The sequence below is a fragment of the Ovis canadensis genome, chromosome 16 (assembly GCF_042477335.2).
Source record: "Ovis canadensis isolate MfBH-ARS-UI-01 breed Bighorn chromosome 16, ARS-UI_OviCan_v2, whole genome shotgun sequence".
NCBI lineage: Eukaryota > Metazoa > Chordata > Mammalia > Artiodactyla > Bovidae > Ovis > Ovis canadensis.
Window position 1 is genome coordinate 25,394,094 of NC_091260.1, and position 15,080 is coordinate 25,409,173.

The window sequence follows — 15,080 nt, forward strand, 5'->3', positions numbered from 1 at the left end:
AACCCATGTTGCCCAGCCTTAAGTGTGCACACCAGAGTAGGCAGACAATAAATGTGAGGTTGCTTCCTTCCATCCTGATGTCTTCTTGGTTTTTAATTATAAGGGAAGAGATCGGATGGAAGGAAAAGAAAGATGAGAGAACACAATGGTAACAGATGGAGCAAAGTTTTGGGAGAACTGGAGGAGTGGAGTCTACTTAAAGGCAGACAGTCTTGCAGAAAGGAACACTGTTTCAGTTTTAAAAAATTAGCAAACCTTTCCGCTTTCCACTCACCAAACGGGAGCTGCAGAAAACCATCCTTTCCACAACGGAGTTCTAGTCAGTCATGTTTTGGAGATGCTATGCATGTGTGTAGATGGGGGGGTGGGGGGCGCGGAAAAACTTAATAGTCATTATCTTTTCATGCTAAATTTTTATTTCAATGTTATGCAACTGCATAAGTATAAATATTTGTTCAATATACAACAATTATGACATCCATAGGGAATTCCTTAGAGAAAATAAGACTGCAAACACTTTATTGCACAAATCCTAACAAACTTTAAGCTGGTAAATCTACAGCTGGGAGTACTAGCGAGGAGCACACCTTACAATCACAGGAGACCGACCAAACAGAACACAGGAGAATTTCTACCATCTGACTGGAGAGGTTTACAACAATAGACAGGTATTACACAAATGCAATCTTAGGGACTCTGTAGCCATCCAAAATGCAAAAACATATTTGGCAAAAATGATAATACACTATACAAAATATACATTTTAAAATATCATTTGTAAACAAGCAGCTAGTTGTGCTTTAAAGAAAACTGGACAGTTAAAAAGCAAAGGCTGTAAACCATACACTACCTCCCCGACAGACCTGTCTAGATGTCTGGGTGCAGAAGGGTTGGGTTATGACAGCCGCCGAATGCAGGTGTGAATTATAAATGCTGAGACCACTTTTGAAACCCATTTAAGTTCTTTCAAAATATTTGTTTCTTTTACCGTTCACAACATAGTGATGGGGAATGGCTAGAACCTCATGGGAAAAAAGTTAGGGGCAAGGAAGAGAGCTTTTTCACCACTGTCAACTCATTTTACAATGAAGGACAACCAAGCAATTGTTTTTGGAGTGGAGTTTATAGCCTCACTAAATGATTTACAATCCACAGGGATGTAAGATGATGCTGTGCTTAGGTGAACAATTTTATAGCCTGAAGATACTAAGATATCCCTGCGGGGAGCGGGGTTGGGTGCTGGACTAGTATTTACTGGTGATTTTTTCTCTTACAAAACAAAACAAAAATCCTGCTATGGATCCCAAGCATCTTATAAATACTTATCTGTGTGTATTTTCTCTTAGTGCTTAGTACTTACGTCAGCAAGTGCTGTCTTACAATACAAAACAAGCCACCAGGAAAACTGCAACAAAAAACACAAAGACCCCCTCAGCACTAAAATGATTGGACAAACTCTACATATTCCATGGTATACAAAATTTAAATAAGGCTTAGCAAAAGTAAAAAGGACAGTCACATTCAAGCACCAAATAGCTCCAAGTCTTTTTTATTACAAAAATGCTGCTCTTTATTAATACAGTATATATATTTTTTGCATACAAATAAAGAGACCATGTTATGAAATGTATGGAGCTACTTGATGCACCAGAAATGAATGTGAAACCCAGGAACTTGCTAAAAACAGCAAGCTTCATCTACAACATAAGGCCCCAGCTATGTATTAAAATGTATCTGATGTCCTGATTATTCCTTAAAATATATGCTATGATGCCAAAATCCATACCCCCTCCACTTTTCCTCAAAAAAGCAAAGTGAAAACCTCTTCCAATGCCTAGTGCTTATTAATCAGCCTAAATACGAGCAGATGTGTGTGCGGCCAGTTATTTTCTGTTTTGTTCAACAGCAGGGCGGGCGCAATACTACTACAAATTGTGTACTTCTTGGACTAGCGACTCAGCATAAAGGCCTGAGTTTATTTAAGAGCACGAGAAGGAGGGAAAGCAGGACAGAAATAAAAGTCAACGTGTGTTTATAGCCCTCGCTCTACCTATAGTGAAGAGTCGACACCCACATCCACACATAAGGACAACTGGCCTTGGAGACAGTTGGGCCCAGGATCAAAATGGCCCTTAGTGAAATGAAAATGGCTAGCTCCATCTGTTGTGGCCATTCCTGATGGAGGAGCATTCCAGATGCAGTGATTCGCGTCATTCTTGCTTTAAGTCTGGAAATATAGGTAGCCAGATATAGCGCTATCAACATTTCTGGTTAAAAATACACATACAAACTCACCATCTAGTGTATTTCAGGCTTTCTTCCACCATCAACTCTACTCAGAATGTTTTAACTTAGAAAAAAATGTAGCCTTGCAAGAGTCTTTTCAACCACAGACCAAAACACGTGGGTGGATGTGTATATACATGAATATGGGTGCATCTATATTTTAACAAACACCGTTTTAGCCGTTTCGCTTCATGACTGCATCGTGATCAATGGTAGAGCAAAAATCCTACTTAAAGAAAACCCAAAAGCTGTAGTAAATGACGCCATCAGCAGCAAGGTATCAACTCTACACCCCAAACCAAACACATTGCTAGATATTTACAGAGAAAATCTTTTCCCTCAACAACCCTCAACCTCAACCAGAAAGAATTTTTTTTTGTTTTGTTTTGTTTTATTTTGTACAAACACTATCTGGTAAGTTTGCCGGTTCCAATTTGGGAAGGCATTTGGAAGAAGGTCCCCTCTTTCTCTGTCTCTTGTCTCCTCGCTTCTTCAGTGAGGCTCCAGGCTCTGCCGATAGCAGGGGGGTGGTGTCCCACGACGCTGGTTTCCAAGGTAGTCAAGACGCAGTGACACACGCAGGGTGGGTTTCCCCAGTGCCGCCCGGGCCTGCCCCATCACAAGGCCTTTTTGTTGGGGCTGCCGCGCAAACTCTCTTTCCCCCGCCTCTGTCGCAGCCCAGTGTCCTTCTCAGAAGGAAGAACGACGGGGCGCTCAGTGCTTGGAGCGGGGGATGGCTTGGCCGCCTCTCTGCTCACATTCTGGTTCCTGGTCTGAGCTGGCTGGGTGGGGGCTGGCTCTTTCCCTTTGGTTTCTCCCACGGTGGTGGTTACTGAGAGGGCCCTGTCCCGGTGGCTGGTGCCCGCCACCAGGCCAGGGCTGGGGTGCTGGGACTCCAGAGTGGTGGCTGAGCTGCGGAAGGATGGCAAGGAGTCGCTCTTGGTCATTTGGGTTCTGCCACTCCCGCTAGGCAGGGGTTTCCGCTGGTCCCTGCTGCTGGAGGCTGGGCATTCTGCTGCAGGCCCGCCGGCCTTGGCAGAGGTGTCGCTGGAGGTGGTAGAAGTCTCTGGAACTGCTGGTCTGGCCTCAGGAAAGCCACAGGAATAGCTCTGAGACTTCCCTGGGAGGGTGGCACAGCCGAGAGAGCTCTGCACTGTGGCTGAAGGTGACCGCTTCATGCCGCTGGGCTTGCTCGCCTCGGTCAGTGGCTTCTGGGGACCGAGCCCTTTCCCCTTGGCCTCTGGCCAGCCCTTCCCAGCGGCTGCTGCCAGCTGCTCCGCACCCTTGGGCCCAGCCTCGCTATGCACCGAGGACAAGCCAGCCCCCGGCTTCTCCCCATCCGCAGGGGTGTAAAGTGCTTCAGTGCGTTTCTTGCCTTCAGACTTGCTGGCGTCGGCACTGGTGGCCAGCGGACTCGGGCTCCTGTCTGTCTGTTTGCACAGAGGGGGACAATCTTTCACAGTGGATGGTGTGGGGGCCTTTGGAGACAGGTTTTGCCTTTCCCTGATGGTGGGAAGTTTCTGGTCCATTGACTCACTGGCCCCGAGGAGTCCTCGCCCAGGTGGATGTCCGAGCATCTCCAGTGCCTCTGGGGGACACCCAGCGCTGGTGGGTCTCAGCTTTGTGTCTAGAGGACCCCCTTCTGTGGGCAGGGGGACTGAGCGCCCACTGGCTCCCTGGCCGATCACTTCACGGGCTGTTTTCTGGGGACTTGGGAGGACAGGGAACTCCTCTGACACACCCTTACCACTCCCCACCCCTGCTCTGCCGAGGGTCAGAGCGCCAGGCTCTTTGCTCACTGCAGCCTCAGCACTCGGCTTCTGGGAGGAGGGGGGCCGGTCTGAGAACTTAGACTTTGGAGGACCCAGGTCGGGGTCAGACCTGGACTTGTGGCTGCTGCTGTCACTGGGCACAGCAGCGGGCCTGAGAGCGTCCTGGAAGCTGGAGTCTGTAGCACAGGGCTTGCTCCCTGGCAGAGAGGCAGCAGGGTGGCTGGGCAGAATGCAGTGCTGACAAGCCAGGCCAGGGAGCTCTTTGGTGGGGGGTGAGGGCTGACAGCTACTGGTGAGGTGCTTTTGTGGGGGCCGCTCTTTCCTTTCTGGTTCCCTGGGACCCAGCTGAGAACTACTGGTGAGGTGCTTCTGCAAACACTGTTCTTTCCCTTCCAGTTCCTTGGGACCTGGCTGAGAGGTACTGGTGACGTGCTTTTGTGGAGGCTGTTCTTTCCTTTCCGGTTCCTTGGGACCCAGCTGAGAACCACTGGTGAGGTGCTTCTGCAAACACTGTTCTTTCCCTTCCGGTTCCTTGGGACCCGGCTGAGAGGTACTGGTGAGGTACTTTTGCAAACACTGTTCTTTCCTTTCCAGTTCCTTGAGACCCGGCTGAGAACTACTCGAGAGGTGCTTTTGCAGGGGCTGTTCTTTCATTTCTGGTTCCTTGGGACTCAGCTGAGAGCTACTGGTGACATGCTTTTGTGGAGGCTGTTCTTTCCTTTCTGGTTCCTTAGGACCTGGCTGAGAACTACTGGTGACGTGCTTTTGCAGAGGCTGTTCTTTCCTTTCTGGTTCCTTGGGACCCGGCTGAGAACTACTGGTGACGTGCTTCTGCAAACACTGTTCTTTCCCTTCCAGTTCCTTGGGACCTGGCTGAGAGGTACTGGTGAGGTGCTTTTGCGGGGGCTGTTCTTTCCTTTCTAGTTCCTTGGGACCCACCTGAGAACTACTGGTGAGGTGCTTTTGCAGGGGCTGTTCTTTCATTTCTGGTTCCTTGGGACTCAGCTGAGAGCTACTGGTGACATGCTTTTGTGGAGGCTGTTCTTTCCTTTCCGGTTCCTTCGAACCCGGCTGAGAACTACTGGTGACGTGCTTTTGCAGAGGCTGTTCTTTCCTTTCCGGTTCCTTGGGACTCGGCTGAGAACTACTGGTGATGTGCTTTTGCAGAGGCTGTTCTTTCCTTTCCGGTTCCTTGGGACCTGGCTGAGAGCTACTGGTGACGTGCTTTTGCAGAGGCTGTTCTTTCCTTTCCAGGTCCTTGGGACCCGGTTGAGAATTACTGGTGACATGCTTTTGCAGAGGCTGTTCTTTCCTTTCCGGTTCCCTGGGACCCGGCTGAGAACTACTGGTGAGGTGCTTCTGCAAACACTGTTCTTTCCTTTCCGGTTCCTTGGGACCCGGTTGAGAACTACTGGTGACGTGCTTTTGCAGAGGCTGTTCTTTCCTTTCCGGTTCCTTGGGACTGTCTTTCTGCACAGACTGGAAACCAGAAAGCCTTCTACTCTTCTCACTCTCTGGCCTGGGCGGCTCCAGAGACCGCCTGGTAGAAGCAGGTTCCATCTTGGACTCCAGGCCACTCTCTGCGCCCAGCTCTCTCTCACAAGGAGCCCCCGCAGAGCGCAAAGAGGAGTCTGCTCTGGCTGGCAGCCTCACCTCCTCTCGGCCGTCTCTGGGCTTTGCTCTCCCGCAAGGCCCACATGCTTTCTCCAAGGCCTGGGTCTGGGTGGAGACATCTGGGTGGGTCCTCCCCACCACAGGGAGGGTTTGGGAGCTGTCGCCGGGTTTAGCAGCTTCTGGGGGACACAGCTCCTTGGAGGGGTCTCTGCGGATGTCGGGCCTCACAGCTGACCGCTCACTCCTGACTATTGACGGGCCCCTTTCGGACAACTCTCTGCCACTCGGCTTCTCCCTGGAAGGGACACTTTCAGGCGAGAGTGGGCTGAGAGATCTAGATGCATTGGCACCTTGGAGGTTCTGCCCTGGGAAGGGAAGGAGCTTAACGTCGGGGCTGCGGTCTTGGTGTTGGCTGGGGTGGCCCTCTCCCTGCTGAGGATGGTTCTCCATGATGGTTGCTGGGGCACGGGCTGCCTGGGAGACCTTCTTGTCCAGCTTCAGCTCTGGGTCAGGAGGGGCAGCCACCGGTGAGCTCTGCAGACCCCGACTGGACGGTGGGAACCGGGGCTCAAGCAGATAGGATTTGTTCACCTTGAAGCTGGCAGGGGAGGACTCTCTCTGACCCGCAGTGTCAGCCTTCCTCCCTGCGCTGTTGGGGAGAGCCAGGGGCACGGGGGACTCCGCATCACTGCCTGGGCTGGGGCTCTGGGCAGGCTCCGGGGAAGGCAGCTCTGTCTTGGAGGCCTGAGGTCCCGACAGGAGAGCGATGTCCAAGGTGCCTTCAATGGGCTTCAGGCACGACACAGACCTCCCTTCCAGCTTATACTCTGAGGGGCTTTTCCGGACAGGCGACTCTGGGGCAGCCAAGCCTGGCTTCTCTGTTCCACTGTCCACCCGGCCAGAAAGGGCCTTGAGAGGGACAAAGGAGACGGCGCTGAGCTGAGCTGCGTGGGCACTGCCGATGAACGGTGTGCGGCCCTCGGAGGCTGGCGGGGCCTCCTGCTGCCCTCCCACGGGCCGGCCCAGGCTCCCAGGCAGGCACTCCTGGGCACTGGCCGTCACCTTGGGCTTGAGCACAGAGCAGAGGCTCTCGTCTTTGTCTTCGAGGGACATCTTCTTTCGGAGGTAATCCATGTTGGCCAACTTGCCGTCTAACTTCTCACACCGCAGACCCTCCTTGGCCTGGGGGACCTTCTCTGCGGTGTCCCCCTTCCCAGAGGTGGACCTGTGGGTGGTGTGACAGAGGCCGTCTTGGAGGGTGCTGTGTGTCGAGGCTCGTTTGAGGTCACAGGTGGTCCCCTGGCTGTGGTCCCCAGCTGCTGTTGCCCCCTCAGAGGTGATACCCTCGCTGGCCCGCACGTTGGCCTGCTTGTGGAGAGCGTCTTTCAAAAGGCTGGACAGGGGCTGAGCCTCCTGCACAGCTGCTTTGCTTTCAAAATGATTTGACCTCTCTGAAGCTTTCGGATAGATTTTCTTGTCTCTCTCTTCGAGCCTAAAAGCACAGAGGTTTTCCAAGTCACTGCCGAGTCCGTGGGGCTTCGGACGGGATTCCTGTTTTTCTGAGAGCCCGTCAGGTTTCTTCACCACCACCTTGGCCTTTAGCTTCTCTCGGTCCAGCTCGTCCACAGACTCCTGGCGGCCCAGCTTCCGGGACACGGGGCGTTTCAGGCAGCCCTGCTCCACGGGCCTGGCCCGGCTGAGGGCAGGCGCGTCGCACACATTCTCCTCCAGGCTCTGCAAGGTCACTTCCCGCTGTTGCTGCTCCCGCGGCACCTCCTCCTGGGTGACCTCCAGGCTGTGCTTGCGGGAGCACAGGTGCTTCTTGTCGCCTCCGTAGGAGGGAGAGAGCTTCTCCTCCGATTGCACGCGCTTGAGCAGCGGGGACCGAGGGGGTTCTGCACTCTTGGGCCTCACGACGTGCCTGACGATGGTGGGTGGGGAGTGCATTTTGCTGGGAAAGGCTTGAGCCATCTTGGAATTGCCAAGTGAGTGCCCCAGCAGAGGGGATGGGGACCGCTGCGGGGAGGTGGGCTGTGGGGTTGGAGAGGGTGTCCGGGCCAGTGGAGACAGGGGGATGCTGCCGGCTGACTTCCGCCTTCCTGACCGGTAGCGTTGCCCACTGAGTTTGGGGGCCAGGCCGTGGAGCGTGCTGGGCCGGATGTGTCCCGACCCCGCTGGGGAGTTGGGGGCGCTGGAGCTTGGGGAGCTGCTCTGGGAGGAGTTAGCGCCTGTGGGTGGGGAGCAGGAGACTGTGAGCAAGAGCCCCCTTCCCCTTTCTCCCCAGGCTTTCCGACCCGAGCTGTTCCAGATAAGGGCAGCGAACTGTCTCAGCATCTCAGTCTAGTAGATAAATACTTTTCAGATAAACCTCCCCAAAGGTCAACCCAGTACTTCCTGTCTTTTCTAAGGGACCGAATAGCTATATCTTCTGACCTTCCTGTCAATCCTGTTCTTTGTCAATTACATCCCCACCTTCTCTATTTAAGCCCCTCAACTCTTGCTAGGAGAGGAGGTTCACTCACCAGATGGGAAGTCGGGGGTGGAACGGTAGCTGGGTGTAGGGGATCGGGGAGACAAGCTGTGAGTTGGGGACCCTGGGAGGCTCTCCCCTGATGACAAGGATCGGTTCAAGCAGGAGAAACTTCGGCTGGTGTGGAGTAAAGGAGAAGGCTGCTTGGCTAGTTTTTTGAAAAGGGATCTCCTCCTAGAGTGAAAAAAGGAGGAAACTGATCAGATTCTACATTCAAAACCACCCCCACTTCCCCGAAGCACCAGGGCACTGATTCAGTACACCCAGAGACGGCGACATGATGGCGGGTCCTCTTAAAGAGAAGGATTCCACTTTTATATTCAAAACTTTCCTATGACTTAGAAAGGAAGAGGCTTTGAGAATACACAATGGAAACCCTCTTAATTTCAAGCACTTTAAGACAAGTTGTGAAAACAGGAAAATATATCTGGTGACTCAGAATCTGCCTGCAATGCAGGAGACCCAGGTTCGATCCCTGGGCCGGGAAGATCCCGAGAAGAAACGGGCAACCCACTCCAGTCTTCTTGTCTGGGAAATTTCAGGCACAGAGGAGCCTTGCAGGCTACAGTCCATGGGGTCACAAAGAGCTGGACATGACTGAGCAACTAAGAATAAATGCACATTCATTTATTGGTATGTCAGGGTTTTGAGGATACTGTTTTTTGCCTGGAAGCTTCCAAGTATATAGCTCCGAACACACTGACACAATTGAATTAAGAAACAGTACAAAGTAAATCCTTGGAAGAAAAACTGTCATTTGGAATATTGGATTCTTTAATGGTGATCTACTGGGTAGAGGCTTTCATCCTTGAGGGGCTGTCGGCTGTGCTTATTCCATCGTGAGCGCCTGAATATTCCCATGGACAATGGAGGCTGTACATTTACATAGAAAAACTGAGGGAGGTGAACTGAAGCTTATTGTGTCAGCAGGGCAGCAGACACCACGCTTCAGCAGAGGGCAAATGTGTAGTGAGTGCCAACAAGCACGTCTTAGAGCTAAAAGCATAGCTTCAGGTGGCTCTGAAACGCAGGTGGCTGTATAGGGTTCTTTCGCCTCCAGGGGCTGGGTCACACGCTTTCCACTCTACTGTCCCTTGAAGCAGGGTGTTCTGTATTACCCAACACACACTCAAAATATAAAGCTTACATTTAAAAAAAGATATCAATGTATGTGTGTGCGTGTGCACATGTGTACTTTTAATCACACTAATAAATGTACTTGGGTCAGAAAGCCAAATAGCTTTATAAGCTTATAATGAAAAATAGCTCTGTTCTGCCTTTTCCCCGATCCCCAGCGAAACTCTTTCTACTCTTTTAGCTGTCTGCAAATTGCTACCTAATGTGCTTATACTGTTTTTTCAGTTTTTCAATCCTAGAAATTCTCTGTTGATTTCCTACCACAGAAGATGAAAAATTTAGCCCTTGTAACAACTTATCCCCCTTCTAAACAAGCACATTTCCCCCCAGTTGAGCAAAACCAAATTTTCTGGTTAGGAACAAAAGGTTGATACTTTCTTTATTTTACACAATAAATACTGTTCATAGTTTGGCCACAAAAAGCATACTTGTATTTTCCTTTCTTATACCAATTTGTCTTTCCTGGAGTTAACAATCATTGCTTTTTACGCTTGCGTATTTTTCATTTCTAGCATTAAAATCCTTATACTGTGATCCAACACACCAAATTCAAGTGGGTAGAGTCAAGATGCTGTCGCATCATGCAGGAAGCACATCTGGACAATTGTTTGGAAGAAACTTCCCCACCAGACACACACACACACACACACATACAACCCTCACCAGTGTCTGTACAGGGCACTAAATGATACTCAGGGTGCCTTTTATAGTGCTAATGTGTGATAGACTTTCAGGCAGTAAAACAAAGTCTTTTTATTTCCAGGCTTATTTGGATGCTTTGAAGATCTAGTTATCTTAGAATATCTGGTATTCAAAAATAGCAACTATATCTTCCAGGGGATCTTCCCAACCCAGGGATCAAACCCGCATCTCCTGCATTGCAGGTAGATTCTTTATCACTGAGCTACCACGCTTTCCCTGGTGTTTTTAGATGGACACTATTAAATATAGATTTAATGCTAAAAGTCACCTGAAGTTTTAGTTCCTCAAATCCAACTGAAATGAAGTCTGGAAACTTAAGAAAAAGCAGAGCTTTTCATGGTTCTCACACATGAGAAAAAGTAAATTCTACAGTGTAACTACATAAATCTTTTCATTATGAAACATAATGCTATCATGAATGAATATAAACTCTAGTGTATAAACACGTGTGAACCACAGGGCAACATGTCTCACAGAGAAATAGATCTTCCTCACATGCAAGCATTTCAATTAAGTGAGGAGTAATTTTCCTTCCGTGTGGGAACACACCAAACCCACGAAGAGGATGGCTCTAAATTACCTTTCCAGACTTTCCTTCTTCTTAGATTTCTTGCTCCGCCTCACCATCCGGCTCTTATAGCTGTTTCTCCTGGCCGGTCCCGTTTTGATTGATGTGTTTTCAAATGGGGTGGTCGTGATTGACACCTTATTTCCACTCTATAAAAAAAATGAGGTGGTATTAAAGGGAAATATTGAAACAAGGCCAGAAAAGATATAGGAGATCCAAAGACAAATAAACATCCAAAAGGACGGACATGACCAGGTCCCTTTATCAAGACCCTTCAGGTAGTGAAGTCCTGATAAACTGGGTGGAAAAAAAAATGTGAGGTTTCCTTGAGGTGGTGGGATGTGGATTCCACAGCTACTGTTGTGCTCAGTTATGTCAAACTCCTCGCAACCCCAATAACTGCTGCCTCCAGGTTCCTCTGTCCATGGGATTTTCCAGGCAAGAATACTGGACTGGGTTGCAATGTCCTACTCCAGGAGATCTTCCTGACCCAGGGATTGAACCTGCATCTCTTGCGTTTCCTACACTGGCAGGTGGATTCTCTACCACTGAGCCCACTGGGAAGCCCAGCAGAGCTGAGTTTAAATCTGAGCCTGTGACCTGAGCACTTGTTTTCCTCTGGACCTTCTTGCAGCAGAATCACACTTGTCTCCCAGGGCTCATCTGAGGATCAAGGGGATAGAGTGTGTAAAGCCGTTAGCACCCAGAGTGACACATGGAAAGGGCTCTATAAATAACAGTTACACTCATGCATATGTATTAAGTGTAAACATGCCCAGAGACGCTGTGCTCTTGGTTGATTTATTTTTCTTCTCTCTCCTTTTTGTGCTTTTCCTTTGACCTAGAAATCATAAAGCAGCACAACTGAATGAGACTTTTAACTTTAATTATTTTTAGTTTTTTTTTCTAGCACCAGAACCTGTCAGCCCAGCAGAGCTGGAAAGTGTATGCCAGCAGGTGTAAAGCAGCCTCTGCTTTGTCAGGTTGGGAGCAGTAAGGTCATTCCTGGGGGTTTTTGTGCCCCTCGACTTGAACCTGGGACGGGGGCTTGCTGGACAGGCCCTAGGGGAGGATTTGAGAGCAGAGTCAGGGGCCAGGGTGAGGGGGTGCCCTGGACAGGTGGGCAGAACCCTCCCCCTTCACTTCACTCTCAATGATCTCTTCTTGAATTTCTTAATAACCAAGGGAGAATCATATCCTTTCAAAGTCACAGATGGTCCTGATTACCTTAAAAAGACAAGAAGTATACATAGAAGGGCCTTTTAAAAGGCCTATGCCTGGAAGATGCCTAGCAACTCAGATCTAAGTGATGTTAAGAGACGGGGAGTTGAGTATGGTTGGGCAGGGGACTGAAAAAACAGATTGTTTAAATACCAACATCCACTTCTCCACCCAACTTGGAAAGTAATACATGCCATTATTAGAAGAAAACAATAATGTATATATATTTTAAAAAATCATTGAGAAGCCTACCACTCAGCTAATGCTGGGAATATTTCTGTATATTTCCTGCTGGTCTTCTATTAAGCATGTAAAAATTATGCATACATATATATATATATATATATGTAGACATACTTTATAAGTAATTTTAATCTTAATCTAATAGTTTTTTTTCACTTCACATTTCATAACTTTGAAAAACTTGCACTTTTATCACTGAATATTCCTTCACATAATTTTTACTGGCTGTTTAAAAATGTTCCATGAGATAGGTAAATCACAATTTAACTATTTCCTTATAGCTCTTGTTTTCTATTTTCTAATTCTTGTAAAAGTTGAAATAAGTATCTTTATCTATAGTGTCCTAACCTCTGACATTTTCCTTAGATTATCTATCTAGACTCAATACACTGAATTGGAGGGTCTAGTTGAACTTTTTAAAGACTGTTGATACACATTGATGTACTGCTGCTGCTGCTGAGTCACTTCAGTAGTGTCCGACTCTGTGCGACCCCATAGACGGCAGCCCACCAGGCTACCTCGTTCCTGGGATTCTCCAGGCAAGAACACTGGAGTGGGTTGCCATTTCCTTCTCCACATTGATGCACTAATTTCCAGAAAGTTCATGTCAGTTTAAACTCTTAACAGCAGCACACGAGTACCCATCTTAGCACACGCCTGTCAGAACTGAATACTAGTATTAAATAAATTACCAATTTTATAGGAAAAAGTTACATCAAGTTTTAATCTTTGTTCTTTGGGTATTAACAAAGCTGGATTTCGTCTCATTTATTTTTCATTGTTTTTATTTCTTTAGATCATGATTTATTCATGTCTTACATCCAATTTTGTATCTAAAAATCAATAATCAACTGAAAATTAATGATTTTTGAGTTCTTTATATATTTAAGAACATATAATCCCGTACTTAGTGCCATAACCATAAAAAAAAAATATTTTAGGGAAATGGGATTTGAATCTGAACAAGGGAAAAAAACGTTTTTCATTCTGAAAAAATAAATTACTTGTCTTATATTTATAAGCAGATGCCAAAACTTTCAAAGCAAACCTTTATCTGGTAGTAGAGACTGTCATTCAATTTATTTTTTAAACTGAAAACTCCACTTTTAAGTATGAAAGGGCTACCAAAATTTGTTTGGACTGGGGTTTGTTCTTTACAATTTGACTGAGGCCAGACTCAAGTTTTGGTTTTTCCTAAATGGCTTAGGGGAAGGAAAGAGGCAACAAACGTAATGGGAGTTCGTCCGTCATCGGGATTCTTCCCATCCTTTACTGTATCATATCAGAGAGGACACGGCACCACAGTGATCACTGGGGCTGCTGGAACCCACGAGCAGTCTAAGCCTGAACCACTGCTATCCCTCCTATTACAGTCCAATTTTAAAAACAGAAAAATATCATACACATTGTATGAGATAAATATAATAAAATGCTTAACATTTTTCATTAGAAAAGTTACGGCTGGAGTTTGTTGAATCAGAGTGTATCATTAAGGTTTCTACAAATGTCCCTTTCCACAAGCAGTATTGACATATATAGACTATCATGTGTAAAACACTTGGGGGGAAGTTGCTAAAGAACATAGGAAGCCCAGCCTGGCACTCTGTGATGACCTAAAGGGATGGGGTGGGGAGGAGGGGAGGGAGGCTCAGGAGGGAAAGAATACATATATAATTATTCACTTTGTTGTATGGCAGAAAGCAATACAAAATTGTAAAGCAATTTTCCACCAATTAAAATATAAATAAAATTTTTAAAAATTTAAAGAAAAAACTCGAAAAAGACAAACAAACTTAGTTTTTAGTTTGTTTCTACATAGGGCTGTTTCAGAGGACAGTTCACTTGACTTATGGAAATACACAAGGGGATAACGTTCCTAAGAGGAAATACAGACAGGAAAAAATGCAGCGTGCAAACATTTGGTTGAGAAAGTTAATGATGACAAAAATAGTAAGTAAATGACTGAAAAATAATTTTATGGGGAGTAGGTGAGAATTGTGAAGCCTGCCACCTGGTGGACCCATCAGCTATAGCAAGTGCTGCCAGAACTGGCAATTTGTTTTACTGGGTCCTTTGACCTCAACAAATTCTTTTGAAGAAGGAACAATCTCTTATTAGAGAGATTCTGTGGCACTATTTCAAAAAATAACAATAAAATGGGGCCAGAAGACTGTCAAATGTTCTATTAAGTTACGCATTACTTTAAACTGCTTGTGTGATTAGTGCATGGTGGGGAGGAAGTTATTTTAAGCTGGCTGAACTGAACACAAAAGCAGAAGTCAGGCTGCCCAGCCTCTTCTCTCAATCTGACTCCACATTAGCTCATCATTTGGCCTTGGGTATCTCCCTGAGCTACACTGCTTTCACAGTTCTTCCTCTGCAAAATACCCATGGGGAATGCATTCTTGCCATGCTGGTGTCCTAGCCCCATTCATACTCTCCACCATCCAACCCTGGTCACCTTGCGCACTGCATCCCAGACGCCATGAACTCAGGCTCCAGCCACACTGGTTTACTCATGCACCTCAAGCACTTTGAGTTTCCTGTTTTTGCGGTTTAAAGCGTCATTTTATTGTGCCTAGACCGTCCTGCACTCCTTCCCTTACACAAACATCCACCCACCCTTCACAGCCCTGCACAGAAAACCCCCAACTCTCCGCCTGCCCACTGTGGTGGAAAGCTCTCTCTCCTTCCGCACTTGGGCCCTATTTACAGACTGTTCCTTGGCTTGGCGGCCTGACTGTAGCCTAGCGCTGCCACTGTTTCTCCTGCGAACACTGAGCTCTAAGCTTCTGGCAATCAGACATCCCGTCCAGAGCACGGTGGTACGCTAGTTGGAAGCTCAGGCTCTGGGGCTGCCCTGCTGGTATGCAAATCCTCTTCTGCTCTTTCCGAGCACAGAACCTTGGCTGCTTCGCTAGCTTCTCCTTGCTTTAATTTCTTCATCTGTAAAATGGGGACATTTCTATGTATAGCACCTGTGCACAGGCTATGAGGATGACCTGAA

The 15,080-nt window shown here is 47.7% G+C and overlaps 1 protein-coding gene across 8 annotated transcripts in view; it reads right to left on the minus strand.

Annotated features, from left to right (window-relative positions):
• Positions 1-393: 393 nt before the first annotated feature.
• Positions 394-15,080, minus strand: part of MAST4 (microtubule associated serine/threonine kinase family member 4) — a 618,638-nt gene continuing 603,951 nt past the window's right edge. For all 8 annotated transcript variants that reach the window (XM_069556213.1, XM_069556212.1, XM_069556211.1 and 5 more), the window contains 3 exons: positions 10,622-10,758; positions 8,195-8,376; positions 394-7,900 (listed from right to left, as the gene is read on the minus strand). In XM_069556213.1, the coding sequence (XP_069412314.1) occupies positions 2,904-7,900; positions 8,195-8,376; positions 10,622-10,758 (5,316 nt within the window). In that variant the 3' untranslated portion in view covers positions 394-2,903. The remainder of the gene's footprint in view (positions 7,901-8,194; positions 8,377-10,621; positions 10,759-15,080) is intronic.